Genomic DNA, 24854 nt, shown 5'->3' on the forward strand with positions numbered 1-24854 from the left:
TGCAGTGCAGTCCCTTTGCTCAGTTTCACAGGGAAACAGTTACTAACAGGTGGTTTAGCTGAATATGTTTGTTATAGAATATCACAAATTTTCTTTCCTGCTCACAAAGTCACAGGGTCTTTACAGTCTCTCTCAACAATACTGGGACAGGATTAGGGTTGTGTTTTTTGGACTCAGAGGAATGTGAAAATTTGAAAATAATGAGTCCAGTGAATCTACTGTTCAGATACCTAATACCTTAATAAAGCTAAAATACTGGTGCCAACTGGTGTCTTTATATAATAAGATATTTTAATCAATATGGTCTGTGCAAATTACTTGCACTGTATCATAAACTCGCTGTGAAATGAAATGTTCAGAACAAAACACAAGAGGGTACTTAAAAATCCATCAAATCTAATTCTGGCTATTTTTAAACCACAAAACAGATGCCTAAAATAGTATAATTATTGAGAAGTAAACAGAGAAGAAACAGGTCCAAGAGGCCAACGACTATCCTACTTTTAACCACTAGGGGGAGTGGTTGTCATGACTGATCCACAACTACATGTTTCATGATATGTGTCTAATATTTCACTTTTCCTGTGTAAGTACAGATCTGATATAAACTGGATTAGTTGTATCTGTGCAGTTGAGAGTTTGCTTTAACTGTGGTGTTGTATAAGATCTGATACTGTCTCCAGGAAGAGAGGGTGTCATTTTTTTTTTTTTTTTTTCTGAGTGTCTGACCCAGGACTGGTCTTGGTTACTATCCTGAGGTCTGGAGACAGCTGCAGAGCAAGGCTGCCAAAGCAAAAGAGCAGCTATCATTGGTAACCTTCTGCAACATTGATAATAGCAGCATTGCCTTTCTAGCAGGGGGATCATCCAACCTTTATTCACTGGTTTAAATGCCTGTCACTGCCCCAAAGGAAAATGCAACAAAGCTTTACATCCACTGAGACTGTGTGCAGTGATGTTGTGTTTGTCAGATAGTTTTTAGGTCTGTTTTTTTCAGTGCTTTCACTAGATCAAGATTAAAGAAAGTTTTGAGTTTAAGATAGGACACGTAGATAAGACAGGACAGATAAGGACCAGGAAGAAGAACAAGAGAAGAGAAGTGAAATAATTGAAATGGAAATAACTGGAACTGGATCACGGGATTCATAAATCAAAAATGTATAACCACAATTTCTCTAATCTTTGATATTACAATCAAACTTGTCAGTGTCCTTCATGAGCATGGAGCTCATTTCATTTAGTTTTAACAAGAGTAGGATTTTGTAAGTTTCCTTGATGTAACACCTATATCTGACCCATGTGTGCTATGTGTTATGTGCCTATACAAGCTCAGTCCTACACTCTCATATTTATGTTGTAATCATGGATTTCATCCCAAAAGCCTTCTTTTCAGTTCAAGCAAGGCTGTGAGTAAGTCTTTGTTCCAACTGTGCAGTGTTAAAAACTGTTGCAACTGCAATGAGCTACAGTATAAAATTCAATTAATCTAAGGAAGAAAAAAAAGGTAATGTGATATTAAAATTTAGAGTTTATAAAAAATATTTTCATTACAATTCAAAATCTAATTTAGCACAAAGTGCCACTGTATTTAAGGACAGATTAACAGAGCCACTAGTTTCTATGTGCTAAATGTCTTTCTTTCAGACTCTCCACAACTGCCACCACATCCAAGAGTTTGGCTGGGTGTGAGCATGTGGGGCCAGATTGTGACAGATGCCTGAGCGTGTGGTGGGATTAATCCATATCTACCTACAAAGAGAGATATTATCATGTCTCTTTTTTAAACAGCCAACCATGGGTCCCTTTCAAAGTGTTTGTCATTCAGTCAGTACTGTGGAATTCTAACTTGGGACATACTTCAATATAGTTATGCAGGGTGTTCATCCAGAGCTTGCATGAGAAGGATAATAAAGGCTCAACGATGACAGCCTAGAATGTCTCCAGATCCTGAAGAGCTGGAACGATACGCAGCAGTGGTTAAAGACTAACCTGCATCAAAATCAATGTAGTCATTGTCTACATCAAGTAAATCAAAGGATATTTGAGTGCATCTAATCAAGACTGGAATGTCCTATCATGGCAAGTCTCAGCATGGAGAATGTGGCTGTAACCCTACTAAAGGTTACTAATGACCTCAGTGCTGTAAAGCCAGATATGAAATGGTGCCATTTGGATGCTCTGAATGTTAACTTTCCCTTGGTCTGCAGAGGAGCAGGCAAAGCAGTGGAGGTGGTGGTGGTTGTGTCCTATTTTTGGAAGGGCTATCAGCAACCCAGTGGCATAGGTCTGAGTGACAGGACAAGTGTTGCGTAGGACCCTCCCCTCGCTCATTTGGGGCAGGCATTCCTCAGTGTAAGCAGACACAGACCCTCGTCCCATCATATTTCTCTCTCCTTCTCCCTCTCCCTCTCCCTTGGCAATGATAGTTGCCCCACTCCGGGTATGGGTGGGCGCACAGAAGCGCATGTGTGTGTGTGCGTTCAGGTGTGAGTGTTGGCCTTGGAGCTGGACTCAGACAGAAGTCAGCACCCGGACAGTGTGGCAGGCGAAGAGCAGGTCAGAGCTCTCTGAGGGGGCCCTGACTGCTGACCATGGGGCCAATGCACTGAGGGCCCCCCAGACGAAATATAAAAACCAAAGAGGAACGTAAAATAACCAAGAGGAAGAGGAAAAGCTAAAAAAAAAAGGAAAAAAAAAGACGACAAACAGAAAAGAACAATGGTTGCAGAGGAAGTGATAATTACATTGTCCGGTGGAGCGCCGTGGGGCTTTCGTCTCCAGGGAGGTGTGGAACATCAGAAACCTCTCCAGGTGGCTAAGGTAAGATGGGTCACTCAGCAGGTTGTGGTCAGGTCATGGTTTTCTGAGTTGAACACAGAAAATAGAAAACTGCATTAGACTGAGCAGTCTCGCTGAAGAGAAGTGAAACATCAGCTGAGATATATTAGGTAGAGATTTAAAGAGCTGTGAATATAGTTGAAATGGAATATTGGCTATCATGCTGGTTGGTTTGGGGCCTGAATATGAGTCATCATCTTGTTTGAGAACGGTCTTCATACAGAAGTGCGCCGATGATTGATTGGGTGAACTTTAAACTTCAAGTTCAGCTGGGAATGTAGGGCAGTCCTGTTGCATATCTTCTAATGAATGCTGCCTCTCCTATTAAACTGGGTAAAGGTGAAACTAGAGTCATCCTGACCGGAATATCTGACAAATAAATTTGACCGTCTGCCACTTTCTGATGATTTTCCTCAGCTGCGCTTCGAGCAGTTAAATGTACATTGTAGCAGAGACTGTTAATGTGTCTTAATTGTGAGGGGGCTTATGGATTCCACATATCATCCACCCATAATCATGATCTGATTTGTGTAACTAAACTAGCATGTTTCCATTATGTCATCATTTCAATAAGAAACTCAAGTCACCCCAGCTGTGCTTGATCATGTTTAAGCTGGCAGGTTACCCAAAATTTATTTGGAAACCACATAGGTGAACAATGAATGTCATGAAAGTCTGGATTTAGTTCAGTTGTTAAAATCACTGTGGTTCAGGCCACACTCGAGTCACATTGGTGTGAAATACTAAAATTACACTGCTTTGTGAGAATTACAGACATGTATTATATCCACTTTTTTTCTAGTTCACTGAAAGAAAATATTCACTGTGTAAAGGAAACATTTAACCTTACAACTCTCATATGGAGGCTCAGCTCACTTTACTCCTCTAGAGCAAATTCTTCATGGACAAGAATTTGGTGCTCACATTTAGCACCACTGAAGTCCAGATTTGAATTTTGATCTCCTTTTCAGAAAGCATAGATTAATATGTAAGCCAAAGTAGAACATATACTGGATAAAAGGATTAATTAGGCTTACAAGCAGAAAAAAATAGTACCTCTGAGAAAGAAAGCTGAAAAATGGTTGGAATGGAAAAAACAAAACAAGAAAAAGAGTAAATACTTAAAAACATTACATTTTCTGATTTCATATTGATCCTTTGCTGTTTGTATTAAATATGTTCTACATCATCACCATCTGTGGCACGAGTTGTAAAAATCATTTATCCATAGTCGTTGCTCCTCACTCTACCAACATTGGTCTTCCTTTTCTCTTCAAATAAAATATTTATACAGAGAGACCTTATTTCTGGATATGACAGTTCAGGTTTCAGCACACCTGCACACACATGATCCATGGGCACATGTACATCACACATACATACATATCCCCACACACTTTCAATAACCATTCACTGGGCAGACCTACTTTTCTGAGCTGCTATTTTTGGTTAAGAAGCGGCAGGTCACAGGGTCAGCCAAGGTGTGTGTTTCAGCTCAAAAATTAACCTCATACACTATTTTTGTACATGGACTACTCAGTATCTTGCTGTCTAAAGAAGAGGATATAATCCTTTACTGTAGGTTCACATGCATAGGAAATCCTAATTGTTAAACCTCTGTTTCTCCATATTATTCCAGTTCAGGGACCACATGAACTGTGAATAAATGATCAAATAATCTTCTGTTTTTTTTCCCACACTGTGTGACAATATCATAAAGGAGGCTGTTCTGTTTGTCTACGTCCAAGAAAACCATTGTATTTTTAGTATGTACCTCTCAATCAGGTTCAAAGCCTCTAAGATATTCACCATATTCACAAAACAGTATTTGACATCTAAAGAATGTATGTTCTTGAAAATGTTAATCCCACATGTAGTTGACTTGTGCAGAATGTAGCAGTAGGTACACAAGAGAGCTACAGGACACCGAATCACCTTTACGGCAGCGGACAGCTGTTTCTGTCTGACCATCCAAAACAGTGTGCTCCTTCACCCCTGAGAACAGGAAGGCGTAATCTTGTCAGGGCTCATACCATCCCTAACAGGTGGAGCAGTTTGGGGCTTCACTGAAAGAGCTGGTGTGTCAGTGCTGGATTTCTGTGTGTGTGTTTATTTATATGAGTTTATGTGTATTTTTATATCAGTGCATGTAGTATAAGTGTGCGTGCGCAAGCACGTAAGGGCATTATAACTGTTATGACTTGCAACCACAAGGTGACTGACTAAATGAATAACTGACATCCTCTACTGCTAACAGGCACAGGCCACTTTGAAAGGCTTAGCTAAATGGAGAAGTGGGATTTCATTACAGCCAAACCAGAATAGCTGGAAAGAAAACTAATTAGGCCAACCAAAGCAATACTTCCATATCTCTGAAATCTAACATACAATATTCATTTAATATAGGGCAGTGCTCTCACAAAGTACAATCAACACTGCAGTCATTGTTTTTGAACATCTGCATTAATTTCTTTTATGGGACATGTTGACACGGTTAACATAGACCTTAGGCAATTTAGGTCATAACACCATGGTCCTAACAGACCTCGGGCACAAATAGAAAAGCACCAAATGAAGATGGCTGCTGGCTGGCATTTCCCTGTTAAAGTGTGTATGAGTGCCCTACTCAAGCTGCAATATGTGGCATGTGTCCGCAGCAAGATCAAGCTGTCAGGACAAAATCTGCTCTCTGTCAGTCACTATCACAAACCAAGACAAGACAGCAGTACAGCTCTGTTTTTGTTTTTTTTTTCATTCCTGTGGTTACAAAAGCCAAACATACAATTCTGTGGGAAAGAATAAAACAGTAGTGAGAGAAAGCCTGAGAAGTGTTGATGTTTGTATCAGTTGTCTCTACATCACAGCTCTTCAAATCAGAGTTGTAGACTTGAGACTTGGACTTGCCAAGTTGCTCTGAAAGTTTACTTAATTGAGACTTCAATCTCATTCAGATCTGATGTCAGAATTGCAAGTGTAAACATCCAACTCATAAAATTTGATAAATCCTGGAACAATAGAATATAAATACTTCAGCATGAGTGGATCCTTGCCTTTAACTGCCTGCATTCACATATTAAAAGGCAAGCATTCCTTGGAATTCATATGAGCTTGTCCTCAAGGCCTTGAGGCTTGACTTGAGGACTTAGATGTCTTCTGAAGGACTTGAGAGTTGTCTTGGACTTACCCAAAAGACTACAACAGATTGGCTTCAATACAATATTCTTGATATAGCTTATCAAACATCTGTTTAACTTTTTGTCATCTATAAAGTGTTTGAAACATTGCCTTCCTTTGCTCTCTTAGGTGCGTAAACGCAGCAAGGCATGCAGAGCTGGGCTGCGGGAGGCTGATGAGCTGGTGTCCATCAATGAACAGCCATGTGGAACGCTATCCCACGCTCAGGCCATGAACCTCATCGACAGCTCCCCTGGGGTGTTACACATACGGGTCAAAAGGTCAGAGAGTTTAAGTCTTACTGATGATAAACCACCCAGAAAAAAAAAAAAAAAAAAAAAAAAATATATATATATATATATATATATATATATATATATATATATATATATATATATATATATATATATATATATATATATCCTCCTGAGACCCGGCCCATTCATTTATGTCCTTTATAATGGACATTTTGTTTACCTTTATCTTTCTTAAGTATTTGGAGTTACCCTTCCAAGCCAAAGATATAATCTGCTCCTTTTTTCTTGTTTTCTAAATTTAGTTCTATTTTCACACAGATATCGTCCTGTTGTCCTCTACAATGGACATGCTGTGAAATTAAAATAAAAAATATATTTAAAAAAATTTAAATTGTAAGGTGTTTTTTTTGGCCCAAATAGATAGGAAATCACAAAAAAACAGAAATTGTAAGACACTTTTTTCCCTTGGTTCTCAGGAGGATATTTATATATATGTCACACAGTTCTGACACAAAACATGCACCATTTACAAAGTGCATATATTTGCCTCTACTATATTAGATTCCCAAAATAATTAAATAAAAAATAATAGAATTAGGAAATTAGATTATATATCACATCCAAGGGCCATCATTTGGCCCCATTAACATGTTAAACCCTCTACTTGTTTGCAGGGCACCTGCAGGTTTTCAGTCTGTGGTGCTTGTGACCCGTGCCCCATCTCCCCGTATAGACAAAGAGTATCGCGCTGCTCTGCAAGCCATGTCACCCACCCACCCCCACCATGCACCTGTCCGAGAGGTCCACCGTAGTCGCTCCTCCCTAACCAGTGGCTTGACATCTCCACCTGGAAGTGAGGCTTACTATGGTGAGACTGATAGTGATGCAGACGTGGCGGGCTATGAGAGGCAGCGCCGGCAGAAACGCCGCAGCCCCAGCAATTCCAACCCCGGGAAGCCGGCAGGACGAGCCTCCCCTGAGGGTGGAGAGACCTCAGAGATGAGTGGCTATGACAGCGCTCCAGATGCCCACGTTTACCCCACTTTGCTGGATGGACGCGGGGGAGATGGAGATGGAGGAGCAGGGCTGCCAGGGGTGGCAAGGAGGGAGGTGATTTATCAGCCTCCTGGTCCAGGAATGTGGTCCTCCCAGACATCCACTGAGACCTCCTCCATCATCTCCTCAGCAGATGACCAGGGGCCACGGGATGGAGGGCAAGAAGAGGACAGTGGCTTTCTAGAGATAGCTAATGTGCCGCTGGTATCCCCTGAGAGAGCAAAGGAGGCCCTGATGCTGGGCTCCCGCAGCCAGCTTGTGCCTATGGTGGGTCCTGTGAATAAACCTATTGATGAGGAGCTTACGACAACCTACATGGAAAAGGCCAAGCAAGCCAGTAAGTACAGATGAGGAAGTACAATCTCATGGGCCTGTGCACCACAAAGGTTATTCACATTTACTTATACATTCCTGATAAATGTCACTTGTCGGTTCAAGCGTCATAAAATTTTTTCTAACTCCACAAACAAAACTGTACAAATAAATATGTCATTAAAACTCAGATACTTTTTTTCAAGCATGTTCTTTTTGATACTGTTTTTTGCCTTATACATGTTTGTTCCATTATATTATTCTAATTGTTTTCTATGTCCTATTTCTATGTGGCATCTGCTTTGTAGCACAGAAATAAAATCTGCTGATCTATTTTGCTCCCAATACAGAGGAAATTTTTGTCATTGTAAAACTAGACTTTTATCTAGTAGTTAATTCTCAAGGCAGAGATTATATGTACAGTACATTCCTTGAGACAAATATGCTCAGAGGAAATGTAGATATTTGCAGAAGGTTCTGTACAGCTTGAGAACCATACTGACAATACTGCCACCTCCTTTAGGCAGTTCAGCAAGCAGTAAATGTCATTTTGAAAAAAAAACAAACAAACAAACAAAAAAAAAAAAAACATTTATTATAGTACTATTATAGTGTTTGAGTAATTTTGTCTTAATCTTTATGTGAATCCTAAGCAAGGAAATCAATGTGTTCCAGTCATTTAATCTGACAATCAACCACCATAACTAAAAAAACTTCCATAAATTTTCCTTAGTAGTCCAGTATGAGTGGGTGTCAACCTAAGTTAAGCCTGTTGAACAGCACATGGCCAATATGGTTTACTATATTTACCTCCAGTTATGTGTGTAAAAACCCCAGTGATCAGTCTGGGAGCACTGAAAAGCATCTACAGCTGCTTTTAGGCATCAAGTGCCAAAGCAGGGATACTCTCATTTTACTTGCCCTCTCTACTTTCTCTATTTCTCTTGCCGTCTTTTTGTTTTGCAATTTTATCAAATATTTATGAGAAAATGATATATTTGTGGTAAGTCACAGATATAAAAGGGAACAGTCACCTGGACTTGTAGGTGAAGACTTCCCATACCGTATATTGTAATGTATCATTCTAGTTACTAGAGCATGAAAAATCAACCAGTTATTTCTTACTGTTTCACAAACTTTCAGGAGAGGTCAAAAATTGTTATAATACAGTGGCACGACATAATACACAACCACTCAGACTGACAAAGCATTCTTTTCAACAACTTGTCATCCTATCCATCACCCATAATAGGCCCACAAAAAGCACAGTGTAGGGCTATTTGAAGTCAACAAGCTGTTTTAAGAATTTAAATAAATTTACTTTGTAAATCCCCCTTGCCATCACTGAGCACCGGTTTAACATTCTTATGTCCTACTTAGGAGCCCTGTTGAAGACAAATTAGGAACACTTAACACTAAATGGCAGTGCATATTTGGGTAGCAAATTTAGGTTGCCTATGATAATCTGCTTAATACCATAACAAGATAAAGGATATGTGGTGGCTACCCTTTGAAGTTCTCCTTCTAGGCACCTACAACATGCAACTTTTCACTAGCTTGCAAATATTTTTAGTCAAGTTAGATGTCAGGGTACATAAGCCTAATAATGTGCACATTTTTCCTTCACCCCAGCTAATGTGACAAGTTGAAGGCTTGCCTGGAATTTTACCGTAAGTGCTGTGATGGCAAGTTAAGAGACGGATGTCTATTGAAGGCCAGGTGGTCAAGGTTTAGATAGCCATGCCTGAGTCAGTTTTTGGTTTAAAGTTTAAATCTGTTTATTCAGACCCCCATGACCTTACTGCACCACTTATGGTATGCTATTGTGCAACTTCTAATAGTTATGGCTTTCATACCCTGTAGAACTGAATCGAGGAGATACACAGCAAGACAAGCATGTAAAGGAAGCCAAAAGCAAGTGCCGAACAATTGCATCCCTGCTGACTGATGCTCCAAACCCTCACTCCAAGGGGGTACTGATGTTCAAAAAGAGGCGGCAGCGCTCTAAGAAGTATACCCTCACCAGCTTTGGTAGTGTGGATGAGGACAGGTGTCAGGACTCACAAGAGGAGGATGGTGTATTCCCTGGCAGCGAATCAGAGTTTGATGAAGATGGCTTCTCTTCAGTTCCTGACCCAACTTGGGATAGTGACTACTTGGATATGCTGGAAAAGAGGGCAACTGCAGGCACTGAAGGTCGTGGGGATGGGGCAGAGGATGCTCCGAGTCCAGGGTTGAGTGAAACTGCAGGCAAGGGTGCTCAACTGTTTGAACAGCAGAGGAAGAGAGCTGCTGAGCATGCCAAGAAGGTGGAGGCAGCACAACCTCAGGTTCCTCCACAATCTCAAATCCAAGAACAGGCTCAGATGTGCCAGTTGCATGCAGGGATACAATCGGAGATACAACCAAACCTCCAGCCTCAGCAGACGATACCACCTGGGCCTACAACCAGGCAGCAAGAACTCTCCCCAGCAACAGGGCCAGCTGCTGCTGGCACCCATGCAGTGTCTAATGGGGACCTATCCTACTCTACAGTTAGCACAGCTAGCATGGTGATGTCACCTCCACCTGTGGCACCCAAACCAGCCACTGCTTCAGTGACTATTCTGACCAGTCCTGCACAACCCCCTGAAACACCATTACCAGAACTACCTACTAGTAATGTTCTCAACAGAACAGCACGTCCCTTCACTCCTGGCTTCATCAGCATCCGAGCTGCAACTGCCCCAGTAACGTTTCGACCACCGATCACAAAAACGACCCAGCGCCCTGCTTCAGCAGCTGTTGTGCCACCACCGTTCTCCACTGCATCTGAACTACCCATTAATGCTGTATCTGCTACGTCACAACTATCCCCAAGTGCTCCATCAGTGCTCTTCCCACTATCCTCTGTACCTCCAGGTCCCTTGGCTACAACCCTAGAAACTCCAGTTACCTTTCATCCTCCAGCCACCTCTACCTCTGTAGAGACAATGCAGTCAGCACCATCAGTAACAACTGTTCATCAGGCTCCATTTTCAACTGCACCTCCACTGTCTATGCCTTCCATACAAGCTCCACAAGCACGAGTGATTCCCACTTCTGTTCCTCCTGTATCCCAAATTCCTGGTTCAGCTGATACAACTGCTCCAGTGCCTGTATTTCAAGTGCCAGCTGCTCAGCTACCTCCACCTCAATTTTCCATGGCACCAGTAGCTCAAGCATCAGTGGTCACCCAACCAGAAGTTGTAGCTCCAACACCTGTTCCTGGTCCAATGGGTCGCACAGGAATCTTGCTTGAGGCTCGGCGGCGCGGTGCCAAAGTCAAACCTATGTTCAATGTGCCAGATGTCAAAAAGAACTCCCCCAATCCTGAGCTATTGTCTATGGTGCAGAACCTGGATGACAGGTCCAACCGACACAACTATGGCCAACCACCCACTGAGGCTAACTATGATGCTGCAGAGGAAGAGAGGAGTGGTGAGGCTGGCATGGGGAGGGTGCCTCCTCCAGTGGCACCCAAGCCTCGGGTCATCCACGAAGCCCCACAGATTCTTCAAGCAGGGGGTAAGGGGGCTGAGCTGTTTGCCCGCAGGCAGAGCCGCATGGGTATGTACGTAGTAGACACCCCACCGGAGACCCCTTACCAGCAGGAAGTGGCCATGCACAGTGCAGCCCAACCCCTTGACTCTTCTCTCAATCCTTCCATTCCCGAGTCAGTGGAAGTACTCCCCGAATGTCCGTGCCCCTCCACCCATTGGATACAATCCACTCCTAGCCCCTTCTATCCCTACAGGGCCTCAGAGGGATACAAGAAAGCTAGACAGCAGGGGTACAGGAGGCTCCCAAAGAGAGGGCATCAAAGCTCTGGATTTTATGAGAAGGCAGCCCTACCAGCTCAACTCTGCCATGTTCAACTATGGAGGCAGTGCTACTAATCTATCAGCCATGCCTTCTTACCAGGCCCAGAGGCAGCAGCAGGGAGAGTACTCAACAACAATGGTGGGCAGTTCACTAACTTCACCTAAGCAGATCCCCATCAAAACAGCCCGCGTCTATGAAATCAAGCGATTCTCCACACCCACACCCATGTCAGCTCCCACTTTGGCTCCAAAAGTCATTGCACCCCGCTCAGCCACAACCCTTGGAGAACGTTTGACTCACTCTGGCATGACCTCCCCACCTCATGCTCCATTCACTCCCAGCTCGGCCTCTCTCTTGACGCCAGCACCGGTCAGTGCCCCGACCCCAGCTTCACCTCCCTCCCAACCAGCTGGACTGCCTAGCCTCCCAAAATTCTCTGCTGGTCCTTTTCCAAACCCTGTGCCCCCTGCAGTCGCTACACCTTACACTCCAGTTTCCTACACCACTGGGCTCCAGGGAGCCAAGCAGTTCCAGAGCGCTCCTGAGCTCAGTATTCTTTCCTCTCTGCCCTCACTCAAGTCCAGTCCAGTTCAAGCACCCAAACCGCGTTTCGTTGCCACCAAGGGAGGTGTCCAGCCCCGTGTCTGGAGGCCAGGGGCAATGTGAACAGCTTTGGACATCTTCATGTACTATGAATTTAGTGCTGACATGACTAGTTGATTGACAAAAAATTAGTCAACAACAGTTATGTTAATTGGTTCATTATTTAGGGCAAGCAAAAATGCCAAAATCCAAATGCCCCAGTCTCTCTCAAATGTGCCAATTTTCTGTTTTTCTTTTATTAGATCTTTGTAAATGGAATATCTCAGGGTTTTGGGTGGTTGGTCGAACAAAAACAAATGAAAATTCAGCCCTTGATTTAAGACAGATTTTTAGCTGTAAACATAAAGTGATGGCGTGATTCTGTATAACATTAAAATCCAGAAACCAGTCACGTTTTTATTAAAGGTGTTCGTATTTGATTAATGTTAACACATCATCATAATCTACTTGCTGTTCAAAATGCTGCTTATCACATGTTTTTTGCTACCAACACATTTATTCACACATTATCCAAAGGACAATAATAATAAAAGGGAGTGTTAGCACATACTGTATGCTGTATAGTCCACCATATGCCTGTCCTGGGGGAGGTTTGTGTAAGGCTACTGGAGATCTCTTTCTACTAATTAAGCAGAAACACCATCTAAACAGAGCCTGTACTGAATTATTCTTTGAAACTTGAAGTGTCTGAAAGATGTTGAAAATGAATAGTTGCAGTTCTGACCATAGGATTAAATCACTGAAGATGTATGTTGTAGCATGTTGACAGGTGGAGGTGGATAAAGGCTTTTATCTTTGAACATGTATTCTGTTATTCAGTATTTGTCCTACTAAATGATGTGCACAAAATGTTTTTTACCCACTGTCTGCAGCATTATCAAGAAGAAACCTATGATGACCTAGTCTCCAGGGGTTGAAGTGATGCATAACCAGTTGAAAATTGTAAAATGATTTTAAACGCCTTAGCTCACTGTGGAACTATATGTGAAGACAAGGCTTACTCTTGAAATGCGTTAGTGAGGTTGTGCCAAATACCTCTGCTCACTATAGCCGGAGAGCGAAATGCTATCTTTTTAGCATGGGTCACATTCAACAAGTGCCCAGGCTGTCACTGAATGTACACTTGTCACTGGATATCACAGCTTCCAATTGCCACTTAGGCACACCAGAGTCTTCCTAGTATCAGTGTGATCTTTGCAGATATATGTAAATTCTTTAACTTTTATTAAACAAATAACACAGATGAAGGAATGTGTATTTTGTTTTGTTTAATTGCGATTCAATCTGAATGGGTGCAAAGGGAAGTTGATAAACTGAGTGCTGCATTTGCAAAAAGGGTTCAAGGAATGAAAGTGGCTGTGGGGAGGAGGTATGGGAATGGGAATCCCAGATGGAACATTTTAGGTCACAGTCCATTTCACAGAAAAGTTCATGATCAGATGTAGTAAAACCGAGACTTATGATTATTTATAGTTTTGAAATCCCACAGCCAGAGGAAATTAAAGAATGATGGCTAAGAAAGTTTGGCACCTGAAGTGTATTGGAGAAGCTAAAGAAGCTGATAGAAAGAGGCACAGAAGTTTTTCCATTAACAATGGAAAAAGTAAAGGATTAACATATTTAATGGCTATATACCTTGACAAAACTGAGTATGTTAATGGAAACAAATAAGAAAGAAAGAAATGAAGATGTTGTGTTCAGATGTGGAATTCATGGGGAGATACTTTTGTTATTTTTTACCATTTTTAAAATATAATTTCTCTTACAGCTCTTTCTTGTTTTCATAATATTATGGCTACAGAATTTTTGTTGTGGATATAGTTATGTTGAGGTGTAAAATACGATAAATACATATGTCTGAATGTAGCTGCATTAAATAATAAGTGTGAAATGTTTGTTATTAATGCTTAGTAGAAGTTTTTACTGACTGAGAGACGAGACATTTTTAGAAGAATAAAATTAGATTTGAAAGCTCTCCAGTTGTCTGACATGTCTGATTTTACACTGCCCCCTGTTGTTGACTGTGTGATCCTACTTTTTTCTTTGAATGTACAGTACATGCATGCGTTAAATGATAAGATTAATAAATGAGCAGTGCAATACTGTAACTGTATATTAGTTTTAATAAAAAAAGATTTTTAACTCTACACTCAAAAGTGCCTGTTTAAAGGAGGAAACACACACACACACACTGTCAGTAACTATTTGAGGCATATATGCCTGTTCATTTTTACCATACCTTTTCAACCATCTCTGCATATGAATATGCCACTAGAGGCTGGCAAAGCATATTAGAGGGAGAGAGGGAGAGAGAGGGAGGGAGAGAGGGAGAGAGAGAGAGAGAGGTGGAAAACACTTGAATACAATAACACTGTGCAGAAAAGAACAAAAGTCATGTTTTTCATTCGCCTTTGAATCTAAATTTGGTGAGATCTGGGTGAGCTCTAAATTGCTGCATTTTAAAGTATTTTAAGTGTACGGTATATATAATACCAATACATTTTAAATTTCTCTTATCTAAATCGTATCCAGTAAATTCTTGTAAATCAGAGAACTTTGCCTTAAATATCAGCTTAATGTGTGAAAGGTCATGTTTCTATCCTTTCACAATTGCAGAATAGGAGCTGCTCATACATGGAAATACTGGGAATATTATTATTATTATTATCATCATATTGAGGGTTGTTTTTTTTTTTTACTGTCTGCATGAATGTTTGCCACTAAGAGGTGCTGTGGAGTCTGTGTTGGACTCTTCTCTGCCTGAGCGTGCCACCAGAAGGGTATTTTGTTTCCAACCTCTACACTCATAGGGTACCTATATATAGGGCTGTTAATATCCAAACAGAAGACTATTTATAGTGAAAATGACATTTTGCCAAGTTGCTACTGTAATTAAAACTTTATTCTTAATTTAACTGCTTAAAAAGATTAAACAAAAAAAATAAACAAAACTGGCTTCTCAGTTTTCGGAAAGTTTCTATTTAGAGATTTACTGAAGACACCATGTACAGTAGTTTCCCTGGTAGTTATGTATTATTGTAGTCTGAATTTCTATAGACTACAATAAAATTATTCATAAGATGTTCTAATTTATCACTTCTCTTGGTGTCACATCAGCACTCAAACAATTAATTACCTCAGAGAGTTGTCGAAGATGTGTGTCAAAATAATAAAATATGACAAAAAAAACAGGAACAGAAACAGGAAGATTGGATTGATGTATAAAAGAGAGAAGAGAAGGCCTATGTACAGTACGTGAGTTTAAAGAAGTCATTTGAGGGAAGACACAGAGAAAATCCTTCGCTTACTATAAGCTGACTGTACTGAGCAATCATACAGCAGATGACAGGAAACTTTCCCTAGACTTTGGCTTAAATATAAATTTGGAGATGGGTCTAAAATTACTTACAACTGAAGGGTCGAGACTTTAGTATTTTAAGAGCAGACTGGACAGGAACATGTTCAAATCAAGGCAGAACTGAGTTAAATATAGGTGAACCATTTATGATAAACAAAGCCACTGATGCTGGGCAAGATTCCAGGCTACAAAATGTACCACTTTCATATTTAGACAGCTATATATCAAGTTATACAGAACCATAAATATACTATGGATCAGCAAGTTCAGCGTCACATTTAAAGTACGACAGGAAAACACACTCAAAAAGACTCAGTCACATCAACAAAAGCTGCACAGAAATGACATTTCAGCAGTATGTGGTAGGATATGCTATATACTGTCCCCCATGGCAACAACACTCCATGACAGTGGTGGCCTTCCTCAGCAGGACAATGCACAACCACAGCGCACCAAGAGCCCAAGCCCCGTTGACCTGACCCCCAAACCCTCCAGATCCCAATCCGATTGAGCATCTTCGGGATGCACTGGAACAAACCAGATCCATGAAGGCCCCACCCCGCAACCCACAGGACCCAGAAGATCCACTGCCAATGTCCCGGTGCCAGACACCACAGGAAACCCCAAGTCTATGCCCCAATGGGTCAGAGTTTTTTTGGCAGCATTGTTTCAGTTACAGTTTTGGAGGTTGTAATGAGTGGAGAAGTTTACATTCTATAATGACACATAAATTACCTACGTTGACTTTTTTACTCATTATTCTTGAGTGTGATGATTTTTAGCTGCGTTTGCAATTTGTCCTTGGGTTTTCCCACTTCGTTGCAGACTGAAATATCTCAACATATATCTGATAGTTTGCCATGAAAGTTGCCATTCACAGCTCCAAGATGCTGATCTGCCACAATGAGGTACAGTGAGTGCGCTCACCCCATGAACTAATGACTTTAGTATTTCTGAAACTACGGCCGATGTCCATAGTTGTGGAAAGATTATTTCACTTTAAGGTAATTTTGTCTTCAAACAAATTGTGCACACTTAAAATTTTCATGCATTCACACACTGCAGGGCTCTCAAAATAAACAAAGCTACAAAATGCTCTCTAGTAGTGTTTGCACAAGCTGTTTTAGCCATGCAAATATTGCTCAAGTGTCTGACATAACTGTCTCCAGTCATATGATGCTTCAGAGAAACTGAAAATGTGACAATCTACTGTCAGGTTGGAGTAATGCGGGAAGTAAAGGAGCTAACACTAACTTTGAAACACAAACTGACCCTTACACATATATATTTAACCTTAAACTTGAACTGTGTGCTTGTATATACTCTACTCGCCATCTCTATCAATCTTGTGTGTTCCCCAAACACACCCCGAGTCCTTTGAGGTTATCTTATAGCTGAGTTCTGTTCTCCTCACTCTTTGCTACTAAATATAGGCTTCTGAGCCATCTGTGAGAATGATTTTGTTCCCTTAATATCGCCATCAGCACTTTCAGCAGGCCAACAGAGAGCCCCCCCCCCGCCTTAACACATCCCCCCAACACCCTCCCACCCCTCCACCCCCCCAGATCCCTATTCATACTCCTAACCTCAACCACCTCCTCCTCCTGTCTTGACACCAACACTGCTGCCACCCACACCCCCCAACCCTCTGGAAGATCTGCCATCTGAGCGTAGGGTGGGTTTTGCACTTCTCGGGACCTGGGTCCAGCCATACGAGGGGTCAGAGGCACTGAGGGATTTGTAAACTTGTGATCGAGAGCACCAGAATTGAGCCCAGTGTCTCCTCTTCTCTGTTTGGTATTTATAGGTCTGTCTCTCCTCCCAGGATCACACCAAAAAACCCGGTGAGTGGATCTGCATCCCATCGGTGTGCTTTGTTCTACTAATCAAACAACAGCTTGGATTTGAAGTCTGGCTGCTACAAAAATGGGAAGAGGGAAGACGTGCAACATAATCCCAGTCATAGTTTCTGTGGATTGTGCAGCTGAAAAAAACGTAAAAGACGACCTCAACAACTCAGCAGACCAAATTATTACTTTGCTTTTGATGAAAATGCTTTTGATTCTACCAACAAATGGCACTGGAAGTCACGTTGCTGCTTTTAGATTTTCTTGGTACATCTTAAAATGACCAAAGGAATGGGTGAATGTGCTGACCATCCCTCTCTGTGGGCGTTGCAAAGATTTTATATGATGTTACCAAACCCTGAGGGGGGCAGGGGGGGTAGTGGTAAATCTGAGCGATCCCTAAGCTTGTAATTATTTAAAGGAATTTAAACAGTGTCCAAAACCCTCCTCGTTAACACCCACTACTGCTCCTAATCTCACTCATGTTTTGAGAGAGGTTCGAACACACACTCTGAATTGTTTTCTGGAGGTGTGTATTGTGTCCTTAAGGGTTGTGTCAAGCCCATTTGATAGTCGAATGACGCCATTACACGTCGCTAAAATGTCTTGGCTGGAGATGGCATTTAAAAATAGCTGCAGGGGGTTGAGTTACAGCCAGTAGATGTGATGTGATGTTTTGCCACTTGAAATTAAAGAAACTACTGAGAATGGAGGGTGCTTAAATGCATGTAGAAAGTTAAAAAAACTGTAACATAAACACCTAACATAATGTAAGAACCAGATACATATCCAAGAGTAGGGAGGTTATGAGAAATTTCATTATTAATGCTAATATGGGGTCAACAGTGATTCATATCTCGACAGATGAGACAGAGGAAAGTATTACTCCCACTTTCCCCGCCAACATGTTCCCATGCAGGCTGCAGATTGGGGAATATGATCAGATGATATGAATAAATGCCGTTGCTATTTTATGATCCTGAGACCATCACTTTTACTGCAGCAGAATAGCACCAAGGTGCATCGATCACTAATTTCTGCCTATGCAAAAGCATGCTCCTGTTTATGTCGAGTCAGTCTGTGTACAGATCTCGTGACCTCAAACACAACTGAAACACGCATTAAGCTATATGTTTCCGTTGGCACAGACATGTGTTTCACTGGGGAATGTGGGGAATCTGAGGTCACTGACATCCCCCTTGAACCTGAAAAATGAGCAGGGGCCATGTTGTCCGTCTGTCTGTTACATTCAGGTCCCATGGACTCACTTTTCAGGGGTTGTTGATGGCTGTATGTGTTGACGGTGAAGAAACAAAAACACTCCCTGAAGTGCAGCTGAACCTTAATCAGAGGCGGTGGCTGTGTGGATTTAGAGTCATATTACTATCAATTAATTTCTTTGAATAGGCACAATGTTATGTGACATATGACTCAAGCAGAACTTCCTCAAGTTGCTCCACTAAAAACACCATTTACTTTTTTTTTTCTATTTTTCTTTAAATTCCCTTTCTTGCTTTAGTTTTATTCTGTATTGAACATTTGATACTTTTTGTTTTTGTTTTGTCTATTGAGAGAAAGAGGTTGACTTTCATTGATTCTATCCTTTCTGAATATGTTCAAAAAGTACATGTGTCAAATAAGTTATTTTCTCTGTATGTTTGTAACCCTAATATTATTACTGCTAACACCATATTCTCTCCTGGCCTTCCAGTCATGCCTCTGAAAGCACCTGCCCCCCAAAACAAGCGGAAAAAGCTCTCCAAGATCATAACTGACCTATCACATATCACTCAGGATGGTAAGGCTGACATGAAATGACACGAACATGAAACCAAAATTCCATATGGTCAGGATACCTTGCTCAGTGCAGCTCTTTCATATAAACACAGTATACATAAATAGATGGATGATAGGTAATAGTTACTGTATCATGGTACATGCTACATGCTACATGTAATGAGTGTGTAAACTGTGGTTACTGAACAGCTAAACTTTGGTCATATTATTTCTGTTATTTCAGAGGAAACACATGCAAATAAATGCATGTTATGATTACAGTTATGTCAATATCTTAACAGCCCATCATCATCAGTTAAGTTTTTTTATGATTTTTTTCCCCTAGTTTTTCACATTGGCATGTTACTACAGGGAAACTTAATCCTGCCACAAGGACAAACAATTGCCGATTAAATATGAAAAGATTTAAACCCTCTTTACTTCTGAGTAACATTTTGCTCGCACATTTTCAAATGTTACACCCATTTGTTCGGGTGATCCTTACCTAGAGTACGAGTCGGAGCCAGAGGCATCTGAGTTTGACCTGGGAACAAAGATCAGAACTCCAAAAGACATCATGCTGGAGGAGCTTTCCCTAATGAAGAACCGCGGCTCCAAGATGTTCAAGATGAGGCAGCAGAGAGTGGAGAAGTTCATCTATGAGAACAACCCCGACGTCTTCAGCAGTGAGTCGATGGTGAGAGCCTAGTTTGTGGAGAAAAAAAAAAAAATCTGGTCACTTTTCCGTAATTTCAGAGGAAAGTCACAGAAAAAAGATAAACCTTGAAATAACCTTGAAATTTGGAGATATGTAAGAATGCTCGGTAATGTTTGTGTGCAACATAAAGATGAAGCAAAGTTAATCAGTAGATACAAATGAATGTGCTGTGTGGCATATGTGGTTATTGTGGTCACATTTCTTTCAGGACTACCTCCAGAAGTTTGTTCCCTCTCTGGGAGGTCAAATGGGAGGTCAGATGATAAACGTTGGTGGGCATTATGTAAGCAAGCAGGCCGGACAGCTGAATTTTGTAGGGTTAAACACTGGAGGAGGAGCCCCTGTGCCTCCTCCAAAGCCTGGAAGCAAAGGTGCAGGAGCCAGAGGAGCAGGAGGTGCAGGAGGTGCAGGGGGTGCAGGAGGACTGGCTGGTGGAGAACATGGGACAGGTGGAAAAGGAGAAGGATCCAGTGAGTGGTCTCCACTAAAAGGTTGGTATCACTTTTTATTTTTGGTAATTTCTCTGTTTTATTTTCCAGTGTCTGTTGCTGCAGAAAGGATTTAAATACACATTCACAAGAGAGCACATATCTTCTGTGATGCATTTGGTTTTGCTTAACAGATCCAAACAATAGAGAGATAACTTAAGTCTGTAGAGTAAATATGAAGCTCCCACCAGAGGCCATTTGGCTTATCTTAGCTTAGCTTAAAGACTGGAAAGAAGAGAAACAGCTGGCCCAGCTCTGGCTGAATGTAACAAAATCGACCCACCAGTGCCTCTGAAAATTTACCAAACTGAAACAGTATATCTTGTCTGTTTAATCCATACAAAATCCAAAGTGCAAAAACAATTCTGTCATCATCATGATGTTGTCGGGCACCCAGCAGAGATACCAGGAAGCAGCTGTGCATGGTTAAGAAATAGTTTGGCTACAATGTGTCAGAGATATAATTGTTGTTAACTTTAAAAGGTGCTGGTAGGCAGATTTGTTTTCAACTTTTGGATAGAGCCAGGCTAAGTGTTTTCCCATGCTGCCTCTAACTACATATTTGTACCAATATGAGAGTGATAATAATATTCTCATCTAAATCTCAGCAAAAATAAATAAAGAAATAAATTGAACAAGCATGTTTCCAAAAATGTTACACATTTTTATCTACATTAAAGATCCATAAACATCATGTCATAAGCCCTAGCCGTGGATTTTTCCTTCACAGGAGGTGGGGGTGCATCTAAGAAGCAGCTTGTTGTGAAGACGTATGTGTCACCATGGGAAAAGGCCATGAAGGGTGATGAGGGTCTGTTAGCAACCCTGAAAACAGCAATGCCTGGTCCCATTGAGCGAAAGGAACTGCCCAAGTACAGATGCTTCAACAGGTACTTCCCTCAAGACCTGACATTGTAGGCGCTCTGTGACAACTAGGAGGCTTTAATGATCTTCTCACCTCACCTTGCCAGGTCTGCCATGCCCTTTGGCGGCTTTGAGAAGGCCAACCAGTTCCTGAAATTCCAGCTGCCAGACACTGAGGCGACCAAACAGGAGCCTGAACCTGCAGTGGTATACCAACATGACATCGGCTGCCGGCCTTCCTTCAACCGCACTCCTATTGGCTGGGTGGGCAGCAGCGAGCCAAGCAGCATTCATATGGAGAACGATGCCGTGCCCTTCGATGGAGAGACCGACGAGCTGTGAAAAAACAATATTCATACTGTGATTACACTCTCTGTGCACATACACACAGGCAAGCATGAATGCATGCATACATTTTAGCATGCACACACACACACACACACTCTCTAGATGAGCTTACAATTAAATGTTATACTGATGAATTTGAATCTCTCAGTGTGGATAACGGAAAAGCGTACATGAAATGTGGTCATGTTCTTATGCTCTGTATTTCGTTGTAAGGCAAAGAAATAGGCTTAGCTGTTACGGGGAGATGAAATATCAAATGTTTATTTGTTAAGTTCATAAGTGGAGTCTAGACACTCCTTTAATTTGTCAGAAAAGTTAATGTTCAGGGTGAGAAGTTGCAGATGTTGTCAGTGAGGAAAGAATGGATCATGTATGAGGGATAGATTTATGCTGTGTTACTGTTTGCATGCTGTCTTAATGTTAACTTGTTACCATGTTTGTTATTTCCCAGTGCCTTTTTTGTTGTTAAGATTCTTTTGTTGAGCTATGAAAATGCTACAAACCTAATTCAGGATGCATGTATAGAGTCAGTTGCTGATGCATTAACCGACAGTTTCCTCAATAAACCATGTAAAACTGTAACAATCCTCCAGCAGAGTGATTAAAATGTCAGGGGAAAATCACTGTGTGTGTGTGGAAATCCTTACCAATTAAATTTCCCATGTTTGTTTGTTTCCCCAACTTTCCCCATACTTGCATGTACAAATTTCAGCTATCTGTTCAGGACATGGCAGAAGAACTTATAAATGGGAAAAGTGTTTCTAGGTTGCGTAAAAGACTCATGACTTAAGTATATGACAGAAGTAAAAAGTGTCTTGCTAAAACTTTGCCCAAACAAAGACAGCCCTGAGTTTAATTTTATCACTCAGTTTGAATGTGAAACATTTTTGTGTCAGGCCAGGATTCTTTAACTTATGTAGGTAGCATTAAGTGTCTTTCAACTCTCTTCAGTACTACCAAAATACTCTGGGTCACAGTGTCCACAAATGGCATACATGGCCAATATCTTTCCATTCAGTACAACCACAGAATCAGAACCACAGAGCCACAGAAAGAGCTTCAATCACTGAAAACACTTTATAATGCTTTGTTTATAATGCCATCACACTAAGGCCTTATGTGGCTGTAAGATTATCAAAGTGATGTTGAGCGGTTATTTGCTTATTCACTGTCTTGTCAAGAGTTAGATGATAATATTGATGACAGTCTCCCACAGTGTGTGTTTATTCAGTGTGGCACTGGAACCAGGAAGTTTGCTTATCTTATTATAAAGACTGGAAAAAGTTAATCTGGCTCTGTCCACAGGTAAAGAAAATCCATTTACTAACACCAGGGCTCTGGGTGGGCAGCCATCTGCCTTGACCGGTTGGGTCAAGGGGGCGTGGGGGTGGAGGTGTGGGATGAAGAGAGCAGGAGGAAATTAGTGATGGGAAAGGGGTGATATTACTGTCTTCTGAAAAACTGGAGGAATCTTTTCCTGAGAGATTTTCTTTGAGAATGTCTTTGCACCTCTTCCATCATATTCCCCCCCACTACTCATCAGTCCATCTGTAGAGTTCTCTCTCTCTCGTTTGTCTCTCAGAGCCTGCTGGAAAACACTCAAGAGAATCCAGGAGGCCAGACTTTTCATGGCTCCACTGGAGTCATTCTCTGTCCAGGTCTTCTTGTGCTTTTGCCAGAGTTGCTGTGAAGCTGGAGGATGCCTTGATTTGCTCCTCCAGGAGGTGAGACCTTTCCTTCTCCTACTCTGACCTCTTCTCCAGGTCCTGGAGAAGTTCTGCTTTTAGGGTGTAGGTTTCTTTCATTTGCTCCTCCACCAGGCGGGACCTTTCCTCCTCCCACTCTGATGTCGTCTTGTCCAGCTCCTGGAGAGATGTAGCTTTGAGGGCAGATGTTTCCTGGATTTGGTCTGCGAGGAGATGGGACCTCTCACTCTCCCACTGGCATCTGGAATTTTCCAGGTCATTTTTGACCTGGGCCAGTGTCTGTTTAATCATAGAGGTCTCCTCCTCCTGCCTGGCCAGGTTTCCTTCAAGCACCTTCTTTCTGTTTGTTTCCATTTTATATTTCAGACTGCATCCTTTTCTTTTTTCCCTTTGTGTATAGTTCAGCAATAATCCCCCCCCCCCCCAGTCTCCTGACTGGCTTCTTTCACTACATGTCTGAGTTGTGTTAATCGCTCGACTTGCCACGGTAGTGTAAGTTTTTGTTGTCCTTTTGAGCCATAAGCTGATGAAGTGCTATCTTAGTCATTGCAGGCTCTGCTGTGGGAGTTTCTGCAGGTTGGATTTCAGTAGTTGTTTCAGGTTGTTTGAGTATACTTATCACAGGCTCTGCTCTCTGGGTCTCTGTGACTGGGACTTTGGTATTCCCTTCAGGCCGTTTAAGGATTCTTATCACAGGCTCTGTTTTTAGAGTCATGTCAGGCTGGACTGTGGTTGTTAATGCAGCCTGTGCGTTGTTTTTTTTGCGCAGACTGCTGAATGGACATGGCCTCTTCCAGAGGCACAACTGTCTGTGTTTTATTTTTCAGTCCATCAGTCGCAGTCATCTTATGAGGCTGAATCCTCTTGTTTTCTTGTCCCTCTCTTTTTGTCTGTTTAACTGTCTCTCTCTGGAGTGGAGGAAAGTCTCTCTCTTCCAGGTTGAGACAGGATCTTACTGGAATAATAACAATAAATATAGTAAACAGGTTGTACTCTTGTTGCTGGACAATAGAGGTAGAGATGACAAAAGTACAGTCAAGAAATGCATCTTAAAAGTAACTACAATTTTCAAATAAATGTAGCATAACAATAATAAAGAAGCACAAACTGAAAGTACTCAATTACAGAACTTACACTTCACACGGTTCATCCAGTCGGTTTTCCTGGCATAAGCTAACGGGCCACTCCGACACAGGTGGGGGCGATCGAGCTCTAAAAGGGCATTTGCCAAAGTAAAACAAGGAAAAAGAAGGAGAATTCAGTACCTTTGAATGATGGATACCGGAGTTTACTAGCGTCATGCTGCTACGGTCCAAGCACCGTCAGACAGTGCAGTCTACAATTTACAGCGACGCAATGACCACCAGCACAGTATTATTAGGTAACACAGCAACTTATTTAAATTATTAGCTCGCTTAGCTAACGTTAGCTTACTAACGTAGCTCGTGTTTTCAGGTAACCCATCAATGTGGGAATAAAAACAAATGGCCAATCGAGCACGGAAACGTGTACAAATACACCGACTTGTATTTAGTGATCTCGTTATGATCTCAAATGCCAAGATGATGCCAAGTATCGTTACCTGCTTTGGTCTTTACTTTTTACCCGTTTGCGGGGCATTGTTGCCAGATTTGACTGGTAAAAAGTTATTCGATTCGATACAATC

The 24854-nt window shown here is 41.6% G+C and overlaps 3 protein-coding genes across 4 annotated transcripts in view; all 3 read left to right on the forward strand.

Annotated features, from left to right (window-relative positions):
- Positions 1-2398: 2398 nt before the first annotated feature.
- LOC108896233 (synaptopodin 2-like protein) lies at positions 2399-14058 on the forward strand. Its single transcript, XM_018695269.2, is given in 5 exon segments — positions 2399-2820; positions 6142-6293; positions 6944-7662; positions 9501-11323; positions 11325-14058. Coding segments are annotated over 5 exon segments (3618 nt in total). The 5' UTR covers positions 2399-2718; the 3' UTR covers positions 12147-14058.
- A 2946-nt stretch (positions 14059-17004) lies between these two features.
- On the forward strand, positions 17005-22105 carry LOC108896235 (myozenin-1). 2 transcript variants are annotated; one of them, XM_018695271.2, is made up of 7 exons: positions 17005-17116; positions 17249-17285; positions 19000-19086; positions 19574-19761; positions 19991-20273; positions 21001-21160; positions 21242-22105. In XM_018695271.2, exons 3-7 carry the CDS (start codon positions 19002-19004, stop codon positions 21474-21476), a joined length of 951 nt encoding a protein of 316 aa, XP_018550787.1. In that variant the 5' UTR covers positions 17005-17116; positions 17249-17285; positions 19000-19001; the 3' UTR covers positions 21477-22105. The 2 variants fall into 2 exon arrangements, with proteins under 2 accessions (XP_018550787.1, XP_050932533.1); XM_051076576.1 differs by lacking the exon at positions 17005-17116 and having other exon boundaries at positions 17123-17285.
- A 2315-nt stretch (positions 22106-24420) lies between these two features.
- Positions 24421-24854, forward strand: part of hhat (hedgehog acyltransferase) — a 47484-nt gene continuing 47050 nt past the window's right edge. The window contains exon 1 of the mRNA XM_051076575.1: positions 24421-24569. The gene's annotated coding sequence lies outside the window, so the exon portion shown is untranslated. The remainder of the gene's footprint in view (positions 24570-24854) is intronic.

The sequence above is a fragment of the Lates calcarifer genome, linkage group LG16_LG22 (genome assembly GCF_001640805.2).
Source record: "Lates calcarifer isolate ASB-BC8 linkage group LG16_LG22, TLL_Latcal_v3, whole genome shotgun sequence".
Lineage (NCBI taxonomy): Eukaryota > Metazoa > Chordata > Actinopteri > Centropomidae > Lates > Lates calcarifer.

Coding starts and splice junctions, on each gene's coding strand:
- LOC108896235 (XM_018695271.2), top strand. CDS start 19,002: ATGCCTCTGAAAGCACCTGCCCCCCAAAACAAGCGGAAAAAGCTCTCC. Junction 19,762..19,990: donor TCTTCAGCAGTGAGTCGATG/GTGAGAGCCTAG, acceptor CATTTCTTTCAG/GACTACCTCCAGAAGTTTGT. Junction 20,274..21,000: donor TGAGTGGTCTCCACTAAAAG/GTTGGTATCACT, acceptor TTTCCTTCACAG/GAGGTGGGGGTGCATCTAAG.